Source organism: Neoarius graeffei, chromosome 22, assembly GCF_027579695.1.
Source record: "Neoarius graeffei isolate fNeoGra1 chromosome 22, fNeoGra1.pri, whole genome shotgun sequence".
Classification (NCBI taxonomy): domain Eukaryota; kingdom Metazoa; phylum Chordata; class Actinopteri; order Siluriformes; family Ariidae; genus Neoarius; species Neoarius graeffei.
In genome coordinates, this window is record NC_083590.1 from 21,126,676 (window position 1) to 21,145,786 (window position 19,111).

At 40.2% G+C, this 19,111-nt stretch overlaps 1 protein-coding gene across 1 annotated transcript in view; it reads right to left on the minus strand.

The window, feature by feature from the left end:
- Positions 1-19,111, minus strand: part of glcci1a (glucocorticoid induced 1a) — a 94,915-nt gene that overhangs the window by 56,243 nt on the left and 19,561 nt on the right. The window contains 1 exon segment of the mRNA XM_060904620.1: positions 5,163-5,302. Coding sequence (XP_060760603.1) covers positions 5,163-5,302 — 140 coding nt within the window.

Consider the following 19,111-nt stretch of genomic DNA (forward strand, 5'->3'; position numbering starts at 1 on the left):
TGTAATTTGATACTGTATGTGGTTAGAATCTAAGTCACTGATCAGATGGTAGGCCTAATTGTATTCCTAATTTTGGCCATGATATGAAGGGTACAGGACTAAACCGGCTACAAGAGCAGCTGTTAAATGACCTGCATTACAATGCAGATAAAGCAGAGGAAGGAATAAAGAAGGAAGCTTAACAAGCAGAACAGGACACACACACACACACCCCGAGTGCCATAATCAGAGCTTTGTGTGTTAGAGGAAGGAGCCAGCCAGGAGGTCATAAGGTCATCGCTTGCAGGATCAGCACAGCTCCAGCAGGTGCTAAATCTCTAAAAGCAGAGGCGTCAGGTGACAGGTGGGGGTATGAGATCACGTTGATCTGTATCTCAGGGACGCACCTGGGGGCAGGTGATCTTGAACTACATTCTTGGGAATGTCTTCATCTAGTCATGTCAGAGTTTCATATTCTGATCTCATCTCTGTATTGCAAACAAAGTTGAGCAGTCCAAGTAGGACACACTCCGCTGTACTCTTTACCCGTTTAACTATCAAAATGTAAAACTGTCAATCTGCAACAGTTTCGTGAGATGATCCCAAGAGTAAATTTGACTAGTATTTAAATCTGAAGCCGGCTCTCCTCTGATGAACACTTTTATATATATTTGAATACGACTGATGCAACCTTTAACCAAGTGTCATGCTACGACAATCACGCCCAGATCCTGTGACTCTTTGATCAGCAGATAATCACTACACTAAGTAGGACATCTAGACTTCCTCTGTTCATCTACACTGCATCATGCACGTGCTGAAAGATACGCTCTCATGAGTCATCGAGATTAAATGCTAAATTGGGGTCAAACCTGTCAGTCAGATACTCAGTGTGATCAGTTAATATGCGGTCAAAACCAAAGCTATGATCTGATCTGATATTAGGCCTAATCGTGGTCCTTGTTTATGGTAGTTCAAATAAAGCTGACACATGCAGTGGTGCATGAAGGTTTGTGAACCCTTTAGAATTTTCTATATTTCTGCATAAATATGACCTAAAACGTCATCAGATTTTCACACAAGTCCTAAAAGTAGATAAAGAGAACCCAGTTAAACAAATGAGACAAAAAAATATTATACTTGGCCATTTATTTATTGAGGAAAATGATCCAATATGACATATCTGTGTGTGGCAAAAGTATATGAACCTCTAGGATTAGCAGTTAATTTGAAGATGAAATCAGAGTCAGGTGTTTTCAATCAATGGGATGACAATCAGGTGTGAGTGGGCACCCTGTTTTATTTAGAGAACAGGGATCTATCAAAGTCTGATCTTCACAACACGTTTGTGGAAGTGTATCATGGCAAGAACAAAGGAGATTTCTGAGGACCTCAGAAAAAGCGTTGTTGATGCTCATCAGGATGGAAAAGGTTACAAAACCATCTCTAAAGAGTTTGGACTCCACCAATCCACAGTCAGACAGATTGTGTACAAATGGAGGAAATTCAAGACCATTGTTACCCTCCCCAGGAGTGGTCGACCAACAAAGATCACTCCAAGAGCAAGGCATGTAATAGTCGGCGAGGTCACAAAGGACCCCAGGGTAACTTCTAAGCAACTGAAGGCCTCTCTCACATTGGCTAATGTTAAGGTTCATGAGTCCACCATCAGGAGAACACTGAACAACAATGGTGTGCATGGCAGGGTTGCAAGGAGAAAGCCACTGCTCTCCAAAAAGAACATTGCTGCTCATCTGCAGTTTGCTAAAGGTCACGTGGATAAGCCAGAAAGCTGTTGGAAAAATGTTTTGTATATGGATGAAACCAAAATAGAACTTTTTGGTTTAAATGAGAAGCGTTATGTTTGGAGAAAGGAAAACACTGCATTCCAGCATAAGAACCTTATCTCATCTGTGAAACATGGTGGTGGTAGTATCATGGTTTGGGCCTGTTTTGCTGCATCTGGGCCAGGACGGCTTGCCATCACTGATGGAACAATGAATTCTGAATTATAACAGCGAATTCTAAAGGAAAATCTCAGGACATCTGTCCATGAACTGAGTCTCAAGAGAAGGTGGGTTATGCAGCAAGACAATGACCCTAAGCACACAAGTCGTTCTACCAAAGAATGGTTAAAGAAGAATAAAGTTAATGCTTTGGAATGGCCAAGTCAAAGTCCTGACCTTAATCCAATTGAAATGTTGTGGAAGGACCTGAAGCGAGCAGTTCATGTGAGGAAACCCACCAACATCCCAGAGTTGAAACTGTTCTGTATGGAGGAATGGGCTAAAATTCCTCCAAGCTGGTGTGCAGGACTGATCAACAGTTACCGGAAAACCTGATGATGTTTTAGGTCATATTTATACAGGAATATAGAAAATTCGAAAGGGTTCACAAACTTTCAAGCACCACTGTGTTCTCATGTCTAAAGCCTGTTCCACATTAACATGGGCAATTTTCAAAGCACCGTTTCCCATCCACAATGAAATAATAGGAATTATTCTATCCAAATTCACTGGATATGAGTAATCGTGCGCTCTGATTGGCTACTCTACTACTAGGCTATCAGCTCATGTACTGTGAGTAGAGAAAAACAAAATGACGGTGCGTATTGCTGAACCAACCAAGGACGAAATGAAAACTCTATTTGAAAACAAAACCCCCAAAATGGTTATCAGGTATTTAAAAGAAACAGGAATAGCTGAAAGAATATAGTTTTTTCCCCGCCTCAATATCTCCTGTTCCACACTCCAGCCCAGTCGGTGGCGGTAATGTACCTTTAAGTTGGTTTGCCAACCGCCAAAAAAAACAGAAAGAAGAAGAAGAAAACCCCCCAAAATACAAACAAAATATGGAATAAAAGTATTTGATGATAAGAACGTGTGTGTGTGTGTGTATATATATATATATATATATATATATATATACACACACACACACACACACACACACACACACACACATTAGTGCATCTCAAAAAATTTGAATATTGTGAAAAAGTTCAATATTTTCCATCAGTTATTTAAGAAAGTGAAAATGTTATATATTATAGACTCATTGCACATAAACTAAAATGTTTCAAGCATTTTTCTATTTTAATTTTAATTAGTATGGCATACAGTACAAAAACATTAAAAAAAACCCATCTCAAAATATTAGAATATTTCATTTCAAGTTTGAGTAAAACAGTATGAACACAGTGTATCTCTCGGTCTAGTTCAGTACACACAACCACAATCATGGAGAAGACTGCTGACTTGACTGTTGTCCAGAAGATGATCACTGATGCCCTCCACAAGGAAGGTAAGCCACAAAAGGTCATTGCTGAAAAGGGTGGCTGGAAAAGGTGCACAAGCAACAGGGATGGCGGCAGTCTTGAGAGGATCGTCAAGAAAAGTTGATTCAAGAACTTGGGAGAGCTTCACAAGGAGTGGACTGAGGCTGGTGTCCGTGTATCAAGACCCATCACGAACAGACATCTTCAAGAAAGGGGATACAACTTTCGCATTCCTAATATCAAGCTACTCCTGAGCCAGAGACAATGTCAGAAGTGTCTTATCTGGGCTAAGGAGAGAAAGAAATGGACTGTTGTTCAGTGGTCCAAAGTCCTCTTTTCAGATGAAAGTACATTTTGCATTTAATTTGGAAATCACGGTTCTAGAATCTGGAGGAAGAGTGGAGAGGCACAGAATCCAAGGTGTTTGAAGCCCAGTGTGAAGTTTCCACAGTCTGTGATGATTGGGGTGCCATGTCATCTGCTGGTGTTGGTCCACTGTATTTTATCAAGTCCAAAGTCAACACAGCCATCTACCAGGAGATTTTAGAGCGCTTCATGCTTCCATCTGCTGACGAGCTTTTTGGAGATGCTGATTTCCTTTTCCAGCAGGACTTAGCACCTACCCACAGTGCCAAAACTACTACCAGATGGTTTGCTGACCATGATATTACTGTGTTTGATTGGCCAGCCAACTTGCCTGACCTGAACCCCATAGAGAATCTACGGGGGATTGTCAAGAGGAAGATGAGAAACACCCGACCCAAAAATACAGATACACTGAAGGCCACTATCAAAGCAACCTGGGCTTCAATAACACCTCAGCAGTGCCACAGACTGATCACCTCCATGCCACACCGCATTGATACAGTAATTCATGGTAAAGGAGCCCCAACCAAGTACTGAGTGTATAAATGAATATACTTTTCAGAAGTTGGACACTTCTGTATTGTAAATCCTTTTTTTGATTGATCTTAGGGAATATTCTAATAATTTGAGATACTGGATTTCTGATTTTCATGAGCTATAAGCCATAATCATCAAAATTAAAACAAAAAAGTCTTTAAATATTTCACTTTACATGTAATGAATATAGAATATATGAAAGTTTACCTTTTTTAATTAAATTATGAAAAAAAGGAACTTTTTCATGGTATTCTAATTTTTTGAGATGCACTAGTACTTTCCTTATCTTCATCCTTCATTCGAAAACAGCAACTTAATCTCAATCAGTGTTTCATCAGGAATCATTAATATCGTTGATCATTTAGAAAGAACGTTTGCAATACTCGACATCGAAGCAAAAGTCCCATTCTTTGCTGCGTGTCTCTGAAAAGCTTCATTCTGACCCGAATAAAACAAGCTGCACTGAAATATCCCACATGAACAGCCCACTCCTGTGGTACTCACCACTTTAGGACTTCCAATAGCTCAGTATTCACGAGTTGCTCTACTGATGGTTCTCAATATGACTCAATGTGGTCAATTCAAATCGAAATTAAAGTGTAATTTTAGTCATATGGAATCTTTTATTAGTAATCTACAAACACATCTGAGGGAATTGTTGATATACCTGACAGCTTTGTCTCACTTCCTGTGTCATTTTGCCTCTACATTCTATAAAAAGATATTAGCTTTTTATAGATCTAAATCATTTGTCTTAGTTACTACTGAGCATATGATGTTCTTATGACTCCTAGTACAAACATGTTATTGCCCGGCTTACTGTGTTCACTTTCCCACGTCGAAAGTCCTGTTTGAATGCAGAACATCATCAAATGCTACATCACACTCATTGCTAGTGTTAGCAAAAGCACATGGCTTTCTAGTCAAGCCACAAAGACGAACACACACACACACACACACACACACACCTCAGCAATTAAAGCAGGTTGTATAGTGATCCTACCTGTGTGGATTTGTCTTTCATGCACGATGGGTAGAGCACGTAGGGATCACGGGGCCACTGGCCAGTCAGGTAGGGGACGGTGATGGCGCCTAAAGAGGAAGCGCGTCTGATCCACACCTGCTGGCCTTTTGACCTTTCAACTGTCAGAGAAAAGAAAAGAGAAAGCAGTTAGAGGACAGGTGGGAGGTGATGAAAGAAAGGAACGGTATTATAAAAGAACGCCTGTCACACAATTCCAACGTTTTATGGGCTGTATTTAAGTTGTGTCCTTTTTATAACAGCAGTGTTAATTGTTAACCCAACAGGTGCAACAGATACGACCATATCACAAACAGTACTTTTTGCAACACAAGCATGGCTTACTGGGTGAGCTAACATTTAGCATGCTTTTAGATATGCCAAATCTAGAGGCATAAACCAATTCATTTCTATTATGCTGTATATTATTTCCATTGTGTAGTTCAGGTCCTATAATCGTCCAAGTACTCTCTCAGAAAATAAACTACATTATTGGGGGTACAACGGCTTGACACTGGGGCAGTACCTTCGAATAAAGGTACTTACTTGTACCCTTTACAGTGGTGCTTGAAAGTTTGTGAACCCTTTAGAATTTTCTATATTTCTGCATAAATATGACCGAAAACATCATCAGATTTTCACACAAGTCCTAAAAGTAGATAAAGAGAACCCAGTTAAACAAATGAGACAAAAATATTATACATGGTCATTTATTTATTGAGGAAAATGATCCAATATTACATATCTGTGAGTGGCAAAAGTATGTGAACCTCTAGGATGAGCAGTTAATTTGAAGGTGAAATTAGAGTCAGGTGTTTTCAATCAATGGGATGACAATCAGGTGTGAGTGGGCGCCCTGTTTTATTTAAAGAACAGGGATCTATCAAAGTCTGATCTTCACAGCGCATGTTTGTGGAAGTGTATCATGGCACGAACAAAGGATATTTCTGAGGACCTCAGAAAAAGCATTGTTGATGCTCATCAGGCTGGAAAAGGTTACAAAACCATCTCTAAAGGGTTTGGACTCCACCAATCCACAGTCAGCCAGATTGTGTACAAATGGAGGAAATTCAAGACCATTGTTACCCTCCCCAGGAGTGGTCGACCAACAAAGATCACTCCAAGAGCAAGGCGTGATAGTCGGCGAGGTCACAAAGAACCCCAGGGTAACTTCTAAGCAACTGAAGGCCTCTCTCACATTGGCTAATGTTAATGTTCATGAGTCCACCATCAGGAGTGAAAGCAAAGGTTCACATACTTTTGCCACTCACAGATATGTAATATTGGATCATTTTCCTCAATAAATAAATGACCAAGTAAAATATTTTTGTCTCATTTGTTTAACTGGGTTCTCTTTATCTACTTTTAGGATTTGTGTGAAAATCTGATGATGTTTTAGGTCATATTTATGCAGAAATATAGAAAATTCTAAAGGGTTCACAAACTTTCAAGTACCACCACTGCCTGGGAACATATATGTACCCTTTTGGTTCTAAAAAGGTACACATAGTTACCCTGAGGTCCAATAATGAGCCCTAGGGGGTACATTAGTGTAGATTGTACATACAGTATAGTCAGTATGGAAGTTATTGTCACTTTCCTTACATTTTCCTATTCCCATTATTGTCACTTTCCTTACATCCCATTCCAGAGGATGTTGTATTAACGAGACCATCAATGACGGCGTAGCTCACTCCGGCCCCATCTAGTCCAGAAGGAACAATTTAAAGTGGGCCACCTTGCACAATAAATGTTGCAAACTATATACAAGCTATATATAGACACTATATCCACCCTAGGAATACCGACCTATTTGCCAGAAAAAATCCAAAATGGTGAGGAATTGACCGAGAAGAAGCGATTTTTGTTGAACTGCTTATTAAGGCTTAATTAGTCCATAACTTCATTAATAATTGTAATGAAGCAAATCTGGGTAGAAGTTATATGCACCCTAGGTCCCCCTACCTTCATGCCAGAATCAAAATCGGTGAAGAATTGAGGGAAAAGAAGCGACCTGTGTGGAAACTGCTCGTTGGGGATTGATTAATTACTACATATCTTCATTATTAATTGCAATTATGCAAATTTGGGTCGAAACTATATGCACCCCAGGCAGACCTACCTTCCTGCCAAAAAGAATAAAAATCGGTGAAGAATTGAGAGAGAAGAAGCGATTGTCATGAAATGTGGATGACGCCACATGGACGACGGACAACAGTATGATGGCATAAGCTCATCGCCCATCGGCCAGACGAGCTAATAAGGCTGCTTTTGCAAACCATTTCCATACGATTCCTCATTTTGGCCAAATTTAATGCATCATTCATTCAGTAACAGCTTTATCCTGGTCAGGGTCGCAGTAGATCTGGAGCCTATCCCGGGAAAACTACACCTGAGGACGGAATACATCCTTGATGGGACACCATGTGCACTCATTCACACCTAAGGGTGATAATCGTAACCAATCCACTCACCAGTACATTTTTTGGAGAATGGAAGAAACCAGAGAACCCAAAGAAAACTCACTGAGAGGGGATAACATGCAGAACACTGCGCATGGTGTAATAATAACCTACGTCAGGTTTAAACTGGAGACCCTGGAGCTATGAGAAGGCAGAGCTACCGGCTGTCATTCTGTTCACCAGAGAAGAGTGTCGTGAAAGATATGGCACATAGAGATCTGATGCTATTTACACAGCTTGGTTCTGTTTTAATCCAAGCTATTGAACTAAAATGTAGTAACATGAGGTAATTTTTAAAATACAATACTCTGATAATATTGTAATGAATGATAAAAGGTTAGACAATTAATCATTAATGCCTATCATTAAACCACTAATACCTGTTATTAATATTTAATACTTCACTCCTGCCTTGGTTCCACACACAGTGTCTTTACTTTACACTGAGGCAGCAAGTCCACTCAGACTCCATGAGGTCTTGCTCATCCTTTACCTTCAAGAGCAGAAGAACTTCTCCTCCTGAGGCAACTCAACATCTGATAAAAATACCTCCCTTCAAATCCAGAGGCACAAGGTGGGGAAGTGGGTCAAGGCCGAACACAGCAACCCAGATGTACAACCTTTCCACTTTGGAAATGACAAAAATTAATATTTACACAGGAGACAAAACAATTATGGCTCTCTGCAGTCCTCTTCAGGTATCCGTATTAACAAAGCATGACAAGAACAATGGTAACTGGTTTTATTACTAGTTTACTGCCTGTCAGTCGCAGTGAAAAACATATGGCCTCTATTTCTGTCAGTCACAGTAAAGGAGGTGTGGCCTCTGTGCTTGTCAGTTGCATTAAGGGAAGCAAGGCTTCTGTGCCTGAATGACCTCTGTGCATGCTAGTGCTGGTAAAGAAGGTGTGGCCTCTATGCCTTCCAGTTACATTAAAAGAGGTGTGGCCTCTGTGAGGCTGTCACATTAAAGGAGACATGGTTTCTGTGCCTGTCAGTCACATTAAAGGTGATGTGGCCCATGTGCATGTCTGTCAGTCACATTAAAGGACAACATGGTCTCTGTGCCTGTCAGTCGCATTAAAGGTGATGTAGCCTCTGCACCTGTTAGTTGTACTCAAGGTGATGTAACCTTTGTGCCTGTCTGTCAGCTGCATTAATGGAAGCATGGTCTCTGTGCCTGTTGATCAAAGTGAAAAAGGAGTGGACTCTATGCCTGCCAGTCGCATTAAAAGAAAAGTGGTTTGTGCGAGTCAGTCGCATTAAAGGAGGCGTGGCCTGTGTGCCTGTCAGTCGCATTAAAGGAGGTGTACCCTATGAGCCTGTCAGTCACCTGAAAGGAGGTGCAGCCGAAGTGCCTGTCAGTTGCATTAAAGGAGGTGTAGCCTATGTGCCTGTTAGTAGAGTTAAAGAAGTTGTAGCCTTAATGCCTGTCAGTAGCATTAAAATAGGTGTAGGCTCTGTATCTGTCAGTCACCTTAAAGGAAATATAGCCCTTGTGCCTGCCAGGTGCTTTAAGGACGTGTAGCCTCTGTGCCTGTCAGGAATGTTAAAAGCAGTTGTGGCATCTGTGGCTGTCAATCACATTAAAGAAAGTGTTACCTGTACTTTATTTCCACAAATGGATGTGTGGCCTCTGTGTAAGTCATCCATTATGAAGGAAGTGTAGCCACTATGCCTGTTAGGCACATTAAAGGAGGAAATGGCTTCTATGCCTTACGCCAAATAAAGGAGGTGATAACAGAAAACCTTCACAGACTTATTATTATACAAGACCTCTTATTCCTGTAACTGTATAAAAGCTTTCATTTCTCTACACACTTTTCCTGGAGAGATGCCTGACCAGCCACTGAAGCGCAAGACTAAATAAAACCTTCATTTTGACTCTCTTCATGTCCCCCTGTTGACTAGTTGAATTACATCACAGCTCCCACAGTGGTTTGACACAGCAGGCTGTTTTAAGCTCAATGCCCTTTTGTCTTCTCAGCATCGCACGCCTACTGCAATTATCCCATTGTTGTTACATTTTTGGCGTGTGAACGCATTGCTGGGTGCTCATTATACAAAATAATAGTGCAGCTGGATTCAGCAGGGACAGTGAAAGTTTTAAGGCCATCTTCTCATCGTCTGTCTTTCTGAGTGGTGCACACTGAGATACCCGAGAGCAAAAAGAGATGCAATGGCAGTTTTACATACTGCACTCTTGTGGACTGTGAACTTTTGAATGCATTCCATCAAGGTTTCCACCCAGTTGGATCTTGATGAACAACAAGAACTCTCTGTGCGATAAGAACTTCCAAAATTCAATCATTCCATCAATCATGCAGCCATAATTGCTCTAATATTTATTAGCTGCATATGCATTCATCTTTCTTATATCATTTTAGCAAGCTTATGAACATGTGTTTTAATCAGTGGTCATTTTAAAAGCAAAAGCACAACCAAAACTGAAAACAAAAAGACACTTACACTCTGAAAAGGTCAACATGTGACTTTTTGACACAGCATGGAAATTACAGTGTTGCCATGGCAACGTCGAGCGACTTTAGTGGTTTGTGGTATTATTTTTGGAAACATTTTGCATCTTGGCTGTTATGATGAATCAATTCTTTATCAGAAACACTAATTTAGCTGACAACTTCTGAATAATGCTAGTCTGTTACATATTTTTCCACAACACCAACTAGCTTGCGATGCTTTACATATATTTAGAAATGTGTCGACGTTTTGGTGTATTCAATATTTGCTTCAGAGAGCAAAAATTGCCACTTTCTAATTATATTTGTTGCCCAGAACAGCCTATTTAGAACGAAGCTTGAAATAATGTCTCGAAAATACTTCACCAGTATCCCTCTCCTTTTCATGTAATGTGGGCGGGACTAATCTTGGCCAAGTCTTACATAACTTTCATCCTCAAAAGTCACCAATCACCCTTACCAAGCCAAGGCTCGATGTTGCCTGCGAGACGCCAGAAGAGAATGGCCAGTTCAAGCTGGTTCAAGCTGACAGGAAGTCTACGGTTACTCAAATAATCACTCTTTACAACAGTGGTGAGCAGAAAAGCATCTCAGAATGCACAACACGTCAAACGCTAAGGCAGAGGGGCAGAAGGAATCTGAGGCTAGAGACTGGACATCTTCAACTGTCAGTCAATATCAGGTCACGCCCATTGTGTCGGTTCTCAGATTCAGCTGGTGTTTTATTATATTTCTATTTTTTTATACTGTTATTTTAAAGTGACAAATCCAGCCAGTCCTTCCACTGAACTTCTCATACCAATCTTAATCTTAGAATAATGGAAGAACTATATTATTACAAACAAAATGTAAGACAGTACTGTGTATAAATGTTACCACAGAGCGTATACATTTTAGCTACAACCATCTCGTACGAAAACTTACACAAACGGTTCAAGTTACACTCACAAGCGAGAACGGTAGCAGTGACCACATAAAGAGACAAACGTCCAGTGATCTGAGCAAGTAGTGGGTTAAATGTCATCTCTGTCTGAATAACACTGGGTCATTCCAGAAATACTGTGATAAACACTGCCTGAAGCTGCAATGTTGAAAATACAGCATGTGTCATGACATGCATTAAAACCAGAGGTGGACAAAGTAGCCAACTTCATTACTTAGTCAAAGTACAGATCCCACTGGTTAAATGTTACTCTGATACAAGTGAAAGTTTTCCAGTCAAATTTTTACTTAAGTACTGAAGTACTTGCTTTTAAAAATACTTAAGTATTAAAAGTACATTTTCTGTCAACACGTTGTATTATTGCCACAACGCTTACAAAACCTAACGCCGTTACCAAAGACAGAATGTGAATTCACAAAATGAACGCGTGCTGTGCCATCATGGTGGTTTAACGTTAAGCTAGCTAGTCAGTGAAGCGCCACCTGACATGCTAGCAAACTCTTTTCAAACTCAAAATCTTATTGGGTAGCTAACGCTACTAGAAAAGAAAGATTTCTACATTCCATTTATTTGGCGAGATTATGCTAAAACATATTTCTGAAAGGACTTCAGATAAGTTAACGTTATTCATGTTAGCGTAACTCTGTTTTTACATGCTAACTAACAGTGTCCAAGTTAACTAGCTATGTGTTAACGTTAGCCGTGGACAAGGCTACGGCAACTTGGCGGGCAAATCCATAGAAAGTCATTTGACTAACCAGACTGCATAGCTATTGCAGCGTTATCGCTAGCTCCAAAAGCACAGACAACTACGTTGCAAGCTTTCTCTTGGAATAAAATGTTTATATACCTCAATATGCTTCCGCAGGTTGGACGGTGAGTTTTTGTAGGCTGTGATGTGGCTCGTTTTTGGGAAACAAAGCAAACATTTAAAACTAAACGAATCTTTAATCCTTTCAGGACACTGAAACATGGGTTCATGGGCCATGAGTGCGTGCATTCCCCAGAAGAACCGCCTCCTTCCATTCTGCCATAAACTGATCGTGTTAAATAACGCTGCTGAGAAAACACTGAACTTGATTTTATCCAGTCTATGGACGTGACGTGACCCTAGTGATTACTGATCGGCTGTCTCAGTGTCACCTGAGAAAAAAAAACAATCACGTTTTAGAAAAGAAAAGAAAAAACATCCACTTTCAAATCTGCTTCATAGTAACGAGTAACGAGGAGCTTGATAGAAATGTAGCGGAGTGAAAAGTACGATATTTGTCTTTCAAATGTAGTGAAGTTAAAACATGGAGTTTAAGTTAAATTATGGAGTTTCCAAAAATATTAATACTCAAATAAAGTACAGATACTCAAAAAGTGTACTTAAGTACAGCACTCAAGTAAACGTACTTTGTTACTGTCCACCTCTGATTAAAACTGTGGGTCCTGTTACATTTTACACACCACCTTCCAGTCAGGCTTGATTGATACCCGTGTCAGTTTGGGATATCTAGTAAATTAAATTAAATGATGTCTTGAATTAACTCACTGTGGCTGAGTGAAAAGTGCATTACGTAGATTTTGTAGAATTTTAACATCTAAACGAACAGCATCAACCGGAAGCGAGAACCATAAGACTGTGCTGTATGGCTGAGTCAAACTGGTCATGTAAATGGACGGCATTTGGCACCTAAGCTTTACTGCTGGCTTTATTTCATCTCAGACCTTTTTTTTTCTCTCTCTCTCTCTCCTGGTTTACTGAGAGCAGATGGAGACACATGTCCCTGCCAAGAGCCCTTGGTGGAAATTGCACTGTCTCACATTTCTGTCGTAAGTAGGCTTGCACACACTGTACTAGGGTTATAATGTGAGGCGGGTGACATTTAAGAAGATCCGTGCCCAAGCAAACAGAAAAAGAGAGCGTGGGTGAGCAGAGTGCTAGATGGCCTTCGGCATTTGATCGTGTGGTTATTCACACCTCAAACAAAAACAACATAGCTTTCTAACAGTTAAAAGGTAATGGAAACTCAATTGCGCTTATTTAGAGACAATAAAAATGATTGTTAAATGTGGAACAGAAAACAAATGCACTTAGGACTGTGGTTCTCAAAGCTGGATCCTGGGACCAACAATGATATACAACAATGTACAGCCAGTATGGATTTACAATCGTTTAAATTAACCACTATTACAGTATCAAAGTTATATTTGAGATATTATAATCATTAATCTATTTAATTGGTCGCTTGAATTGAATTGGATTGGTTTAATCAAAATCTCAATATCTCAAAAACAAGAATATCAACTAGCATCTAATGTTGGTGTTGTGTCATTGGAAAGTTAATTTTAAATTAAATATTAAAATCCAAAATATTAATTTACACATTTCCATAAACGATGTTCATCTAATAAACCTGAGTCCATGGAATTTATTTTACAATTAATCACTATACATTATAATTATAAACATTTAATTGCTCCCTGGCTACAAATAATTGCCCCTGCTTTTGAATCATTAATCATTAGCATTTATAAATATTTATACTCTGTGATATTTGCCAGTAAACCAATGTCAAATGCAAAGCTTTATTAACAGCAAAATTTGGGAACGTGGAAGTTGATCAGGAAAGCAGGAAACGCTGTCGTACTGTACGACATTTATCAACTCTGTCGAAATTACGTGCTATGCGTCAGACCAGTTCACACATCCGTAATGAAAATCAAACTGACATGCAAATGTGAATTACTAGCCTCAAAAACAGCATAGTCTTCACAAAACTTGAACCAGCTCAGCCGGTTTACGATGGTGTAACACCAAAACACATCAGCCCACTCCTGCACAATTCATTACAGTGGAAAAAAGAGCAAGAGAAACAGTGTTTTCTATTACCAAGGAAGGAAAGTAAGCTCTGAGATCAAGAATGCACTATATTGTCAGACACATGACATTTTCAAATCTGATCCACGTGTGTATTTTTATTTTTTTATTTATTTATTTATTTCATAAATGCTGGAGGGGCGGCACGGTGGTGTAGTGGTTAGCGCTGTCGCCTCACAGCAAGAAGGTCCGGGTTCGAGCCCCGTAGCCAGCGAGGGCCTTTCTGTGTGGAGTTTGCATGTTCTCCCCGTGTCCGCGTGGGTTTCCTCCGGGTGCTCCGGTTTCCCCCACAGTCCAAAGACATGCAGGTTAGGTTAACTGGTGACTCTAAATTGACCGTAGGTGTGAATGTGAGTGTGAATGGTTGTCTGTGTCTATGTGTCAGCCCTGTGATGACCTGGCGACTTGTCCAGGGTGTACCCCGCCTTTTGCCCGTAGTCAGCTGGGATAGGCTCCAGCTTGCCTGCGACCCTGTAGAAGGATAAAGCGGCTAGAGATAATGAGATAATGATGAGCTTGTTAGGTAAAGCAAAGCTTGACAAATAACTAATTGTGGAAGGGTAATTTTGTCGCACTAATTTTTTGAACATGTTCAAAATTTCAGCGACGAATGAGCGACACTTTGCGACTCATGCGAGGAAATTGAGAAGCCCTGCGAATGTTTCAAGACACTTTTGAAACTCTCTCGCGAATGACGTTCGCAAGCTGTCGCAGCCCAGTGAGATACTGGCTTTAGGAAAGAAACTGGAAACGTAGGAGCGCTGCTAAGACGAATGTAGAAGTGGACGAAACTATGGTGGCCTGGAAGTGCAGAACTCATTAAGAACCCAAGTACAAAATGCTGCACTCAAACCACAATCAAGCCAACAAATTAAAAAAAAAAAGAAAATCCCACCATGCTGCTTTCAAAACCTAAATCACATCAATGTTTACTCAAAAGTTTTAAAAATCTGAAAATTCACATATTTTAATGCACTTATTTATTTATTTTTTTTTCAGGTTTGGGTACTTTTTATACATCTTGTAGCTACAGGAACAAATTATGTCAGGCTATTTTTCTCAACTGGGCTTATTGTTTTGTTGTTGTTTTCAAGGCGCTTCCTTAGTGAACATCAACAACATTTTATGATTAGACCCAGAGTCTGATTACCACAAGGAAAAGAACAGCACTTTTTTTTCAATGCTTTTTAGTAAAGGTGAATTAATATGATATTATTATTATTATTATTATTATTATTATTAGGGCGGCACGGTGGTGTAGTGGTTAGCGCTGTCGCCTCACAGCAAGAAGGTCCGGGTTCGAGCCCCGTAGCCGGCGAGGGCCTTTCTGTGTGGAGTTTGCATGTTCTCCCCGTGTCCGCGTGGGTTTCCTCCGGGTGCTCTGGTTTCCCCCACAGTCCAAAGACATGCAGGTTAGGTTAACTGGTGACTCTAAATTGAGCGTAGGTGTGAATGTGAGTGTGAATGGTTGTCTGTGTCTATGTGTCAGCCCTGTGATGACCTGGCGACTTGTCCAGGGTGTACCCCGCCTTTCGCCCGTAGTCAGCTGGGATAGGCTTCAGCTTGCCTGCGACCCTGTAGAACAGGATAAAGCGGCTACAGATAATGAGATGAGATAAATGCTGGAGCTCATATGATGTTGACGGACGTGACACAGCTCCTGAAAGGTGACTCTTGTTCATGAGTTGCCTTAAAGCACACCGTTCTCACACTGTCAGAAATAGGGCTACAGTAGGAGTCCATTTCTGTTCCCCAAGGTACAGTCTGCACTAATGTACCCCCTAGGGCTCATTATTGGACCTCAAGGTAATTATGTGTACCTTTTTAGGGCCAAAAAGGTACATATATGTTTCCAAGCAATATATAAAGGATTCATATAAGTACTTTAGAGGGTGCTGCCTCAGTGACAAGCTATTGTACCACTAAAGGTACAATAATGAACTTTGTTTTCTGACAGTGCGTAATAAGAAATCCAGAACACGAATCCTATATGCTCACACTCTACTTGTGTTAAATCTGTAATATGTGGCTTGTATTTGCCTCATTTTGGAATATGATAGCAATATTTCATAAAGTTTTGTGCAAGGCCAACACCTCACAACTAAACACCTCGATTTTCATGCAAGTCAATTACGCAATGTCCATATTGCAATTAAGCCAGTATCTCACTGGGCTGCGACAGCCTGCAACTAGTTGGAGACACAACAATATCGATAAAATATGCGAATTAGCGACAATTTTCACTTGGAATCACACTGAATTGATATTTGTATATTTTATCGCAATTGTTGTGTCTCCAACTAGTCGCCAGCTGTCGCAGCCCAGTGAAATACACTTGCACCTCCTGTCTCACGGAAACTGACTTGAGAAGGGTTCGCGATGGCTTTGCGACACCAGCGACGCATTTGCAGCTATTTTGAGAGAAATTTTGTCGCACGAATTTTTTGAACATGTTCAAAATTTCAGCGATGAAAGAACGACACTTTGCGACTCATGCAAGGAAATTGAGAAGCCCCGCGAACGTTTCAAGACACTTTTGAAACTCTCTCGCGAATGACATTCGCAATTTGTTGCAAGCTGTCGCAGCCCAGTGAGATACTGGCTTAATTGTTTTTTTTTGTTGTTTTTTTAAATACCAACGGACTGTTGAATTCTCCGATTGGCCAAAAGGTGTTGATTAATTGTCTATAACAGCAGTTCTGACAATAGTTCTAGTTACAAGGTTTATACAGACATGCTTGTTCTAATATTCATCAGACGAGCAGCTGGTTGTACGGCTGTTATGTGTAAATACAGTATAACCGATAAAAAGTAATGTCACAGTTTAATAAAAGATTTCATGTTATGGCTGGCAAATTCATATTGTTATTCAGTAAGTGCAGTATCAATTCCTTGCTCACTTTTACAACCCCGATTCCAAAAAAGTTGGGACAAAGTACAAATTGTAAATAAAAACGGAATGCAATAATTTATAAATTTCAAAAACTGATATTGTATTCACAATAGAACATAGACAACATATCAAATGTCGAAAGTGAGACATTTTGAAATTTCATACCAAATACTGGCTCATTTGAAATTTCATGACAGCAACACATCTCAAAAAAGTTGGGACAGGGGCAATAAGAGGCTGGAAAAGTTAAAGGTACAAAAAAGGAACAGCTGGAGGACCAAATTGCAACTCATTAGGTCAATTGGCAATAGGTCATTAACATGACTGGGTATAAAAAGAGCATCTTGGAGTGACAGCGGCTCTCAGAAGTAAAGATGGGAAGAGGATCACCAATCCCCCTAATTCTGCGCCGACAAATAGTGGAGCAATATCAGAAAGGAGTTCGACAGTGTAAAATTGCAAAGAGTTTGAACATATCATCATCTACAGTGCATAATATCATCAAAAGAGTCAGAGAATCTGGAAGAATCTCTGTGCATAAGGGTCAAGGCCGGAAAACCATACCGGGTGCCCGTGATCTTCGCGCCCTTAGACGGCACTGCATCACATACAGGCATGCTTCTGTATTGGAAATCACAAAATGGGCTCAGGAATATTTCCAGAGAACATTATCTGTGAACACAATTCACCGTGCCATCCGCCGTTGCCAGCTAAAACTCTAGAGTTCAAAGAAGAAGCCGTATCTAAACATGATCCAGAAGCGCAGACGTCTTCTCTGGGCCAAGGCTCATTTAAAATGGACTGTGGCAAAGTGGAAAACTGTTCTGTGGTCAAACGAATCAAAATTTCAAGTTCTTTATGGAAATCAGGGACGCCATGTCATTCGGACTAAAGAGGAGAAGGACGACCCAAGTTGTTATCAGCGCTCAGTTCAGAAGCCTGCATCTCTGATGGTATGGGGTTGCATTAGTGCGTGTGGCATGGGCAGCTTACACATCTGGAAAGACACCATCAATGCTGAAAGGTATATCCAGGTTCTAGAGCAACATATGCTCCCATCCAGACGACGTCTCTTTCAGGGAAGACCTTGCATTTTCCAACATGACAATGCCAGACCACATACTGCATCAATTACAGCATCATGGCTGCGTAGAAGAAGGGTCCGGGTACTGAACTGGCCAGCCTGCAGTCCAGATCTTTCACCCATAGAAAACATTTGGCGCATCATAAAACGGAAGATACGACAAAAAAGACCTAAGACTGTTGAGCAACTAGAATCCTACATTAGACAAGAATGGGTTAACATTCCTATCCCTAAACTTGAGCAACTTGTCTCCTCAGTCCCCAGACATTTACAGACTGTTGTAAAGAGAAAAGGGGATGTCTCACAGTGGTAAACATGGCCTTGTCCCAACTTTGAGATGTGTTGTTGTCATGAAATTTAAAATCACCTAATTTTTCTCTTTAAATGATACATTTTCTCAGTTTAAACATTTGATATGTCATCTATGTTCTATTCTGAATAAAATATGGAATTTTGAAACTTCCACATCATTGCATTCCGTTTTTATTTCCAATTTGTACTTTGTCCCAACTTTTTTGGAATCGGGGTTGTATACCCGAGTATTAAATCTCGTTATTCAGATTAACCAAATATATACATACAGCCAGGTCCATAAGAATAGACAGATAGCAAATAGATTCAACAAGAAATCACAGCTCTCTTTTTACAGACTACAGAAAGCGAAAGAAAAGAGAAGATTTGTTGCTACAATTCACAGAAACACTTGGGATCCAGGCACATGTGCTGGATTTTTGGAGTTATTCAAACAAGAGAATTGGATGTGAAGATGGACACAAAGCTGTATGCAGATTGTAACTATGATTAAATCTGATATAAATTCAAAATTATTTTTCTCAATAACACTTCATCACAGAGACAAGCAACTAGCACTGTTGGAAAGGTCAAGCCATGCCATTTGATGGGATGTGTGCTGCGATGGATAGTTCATGAGCAATTCAACAGAGAAGAAGGGACGTGAATTTGGACGCAATCTACATCAGTTGGGATGGGTTACATATTTGCCATGTTCTGAGCCGTATATGCGAGTTGTTGTGCCTGTTTTCTTGCTAAAAGCTGAGCTCAGCAATCTCAACTGTAAACTATAGGATGACGACACACATGACGATTATAAGATAGCAGTGTTATCTTCACTGACTCTTGGAATTTCAGCAGTTTGAATGAATTTTGCGTATTCTTGCCCGACTGTTAGTTAGTAGTTGGCTCTTT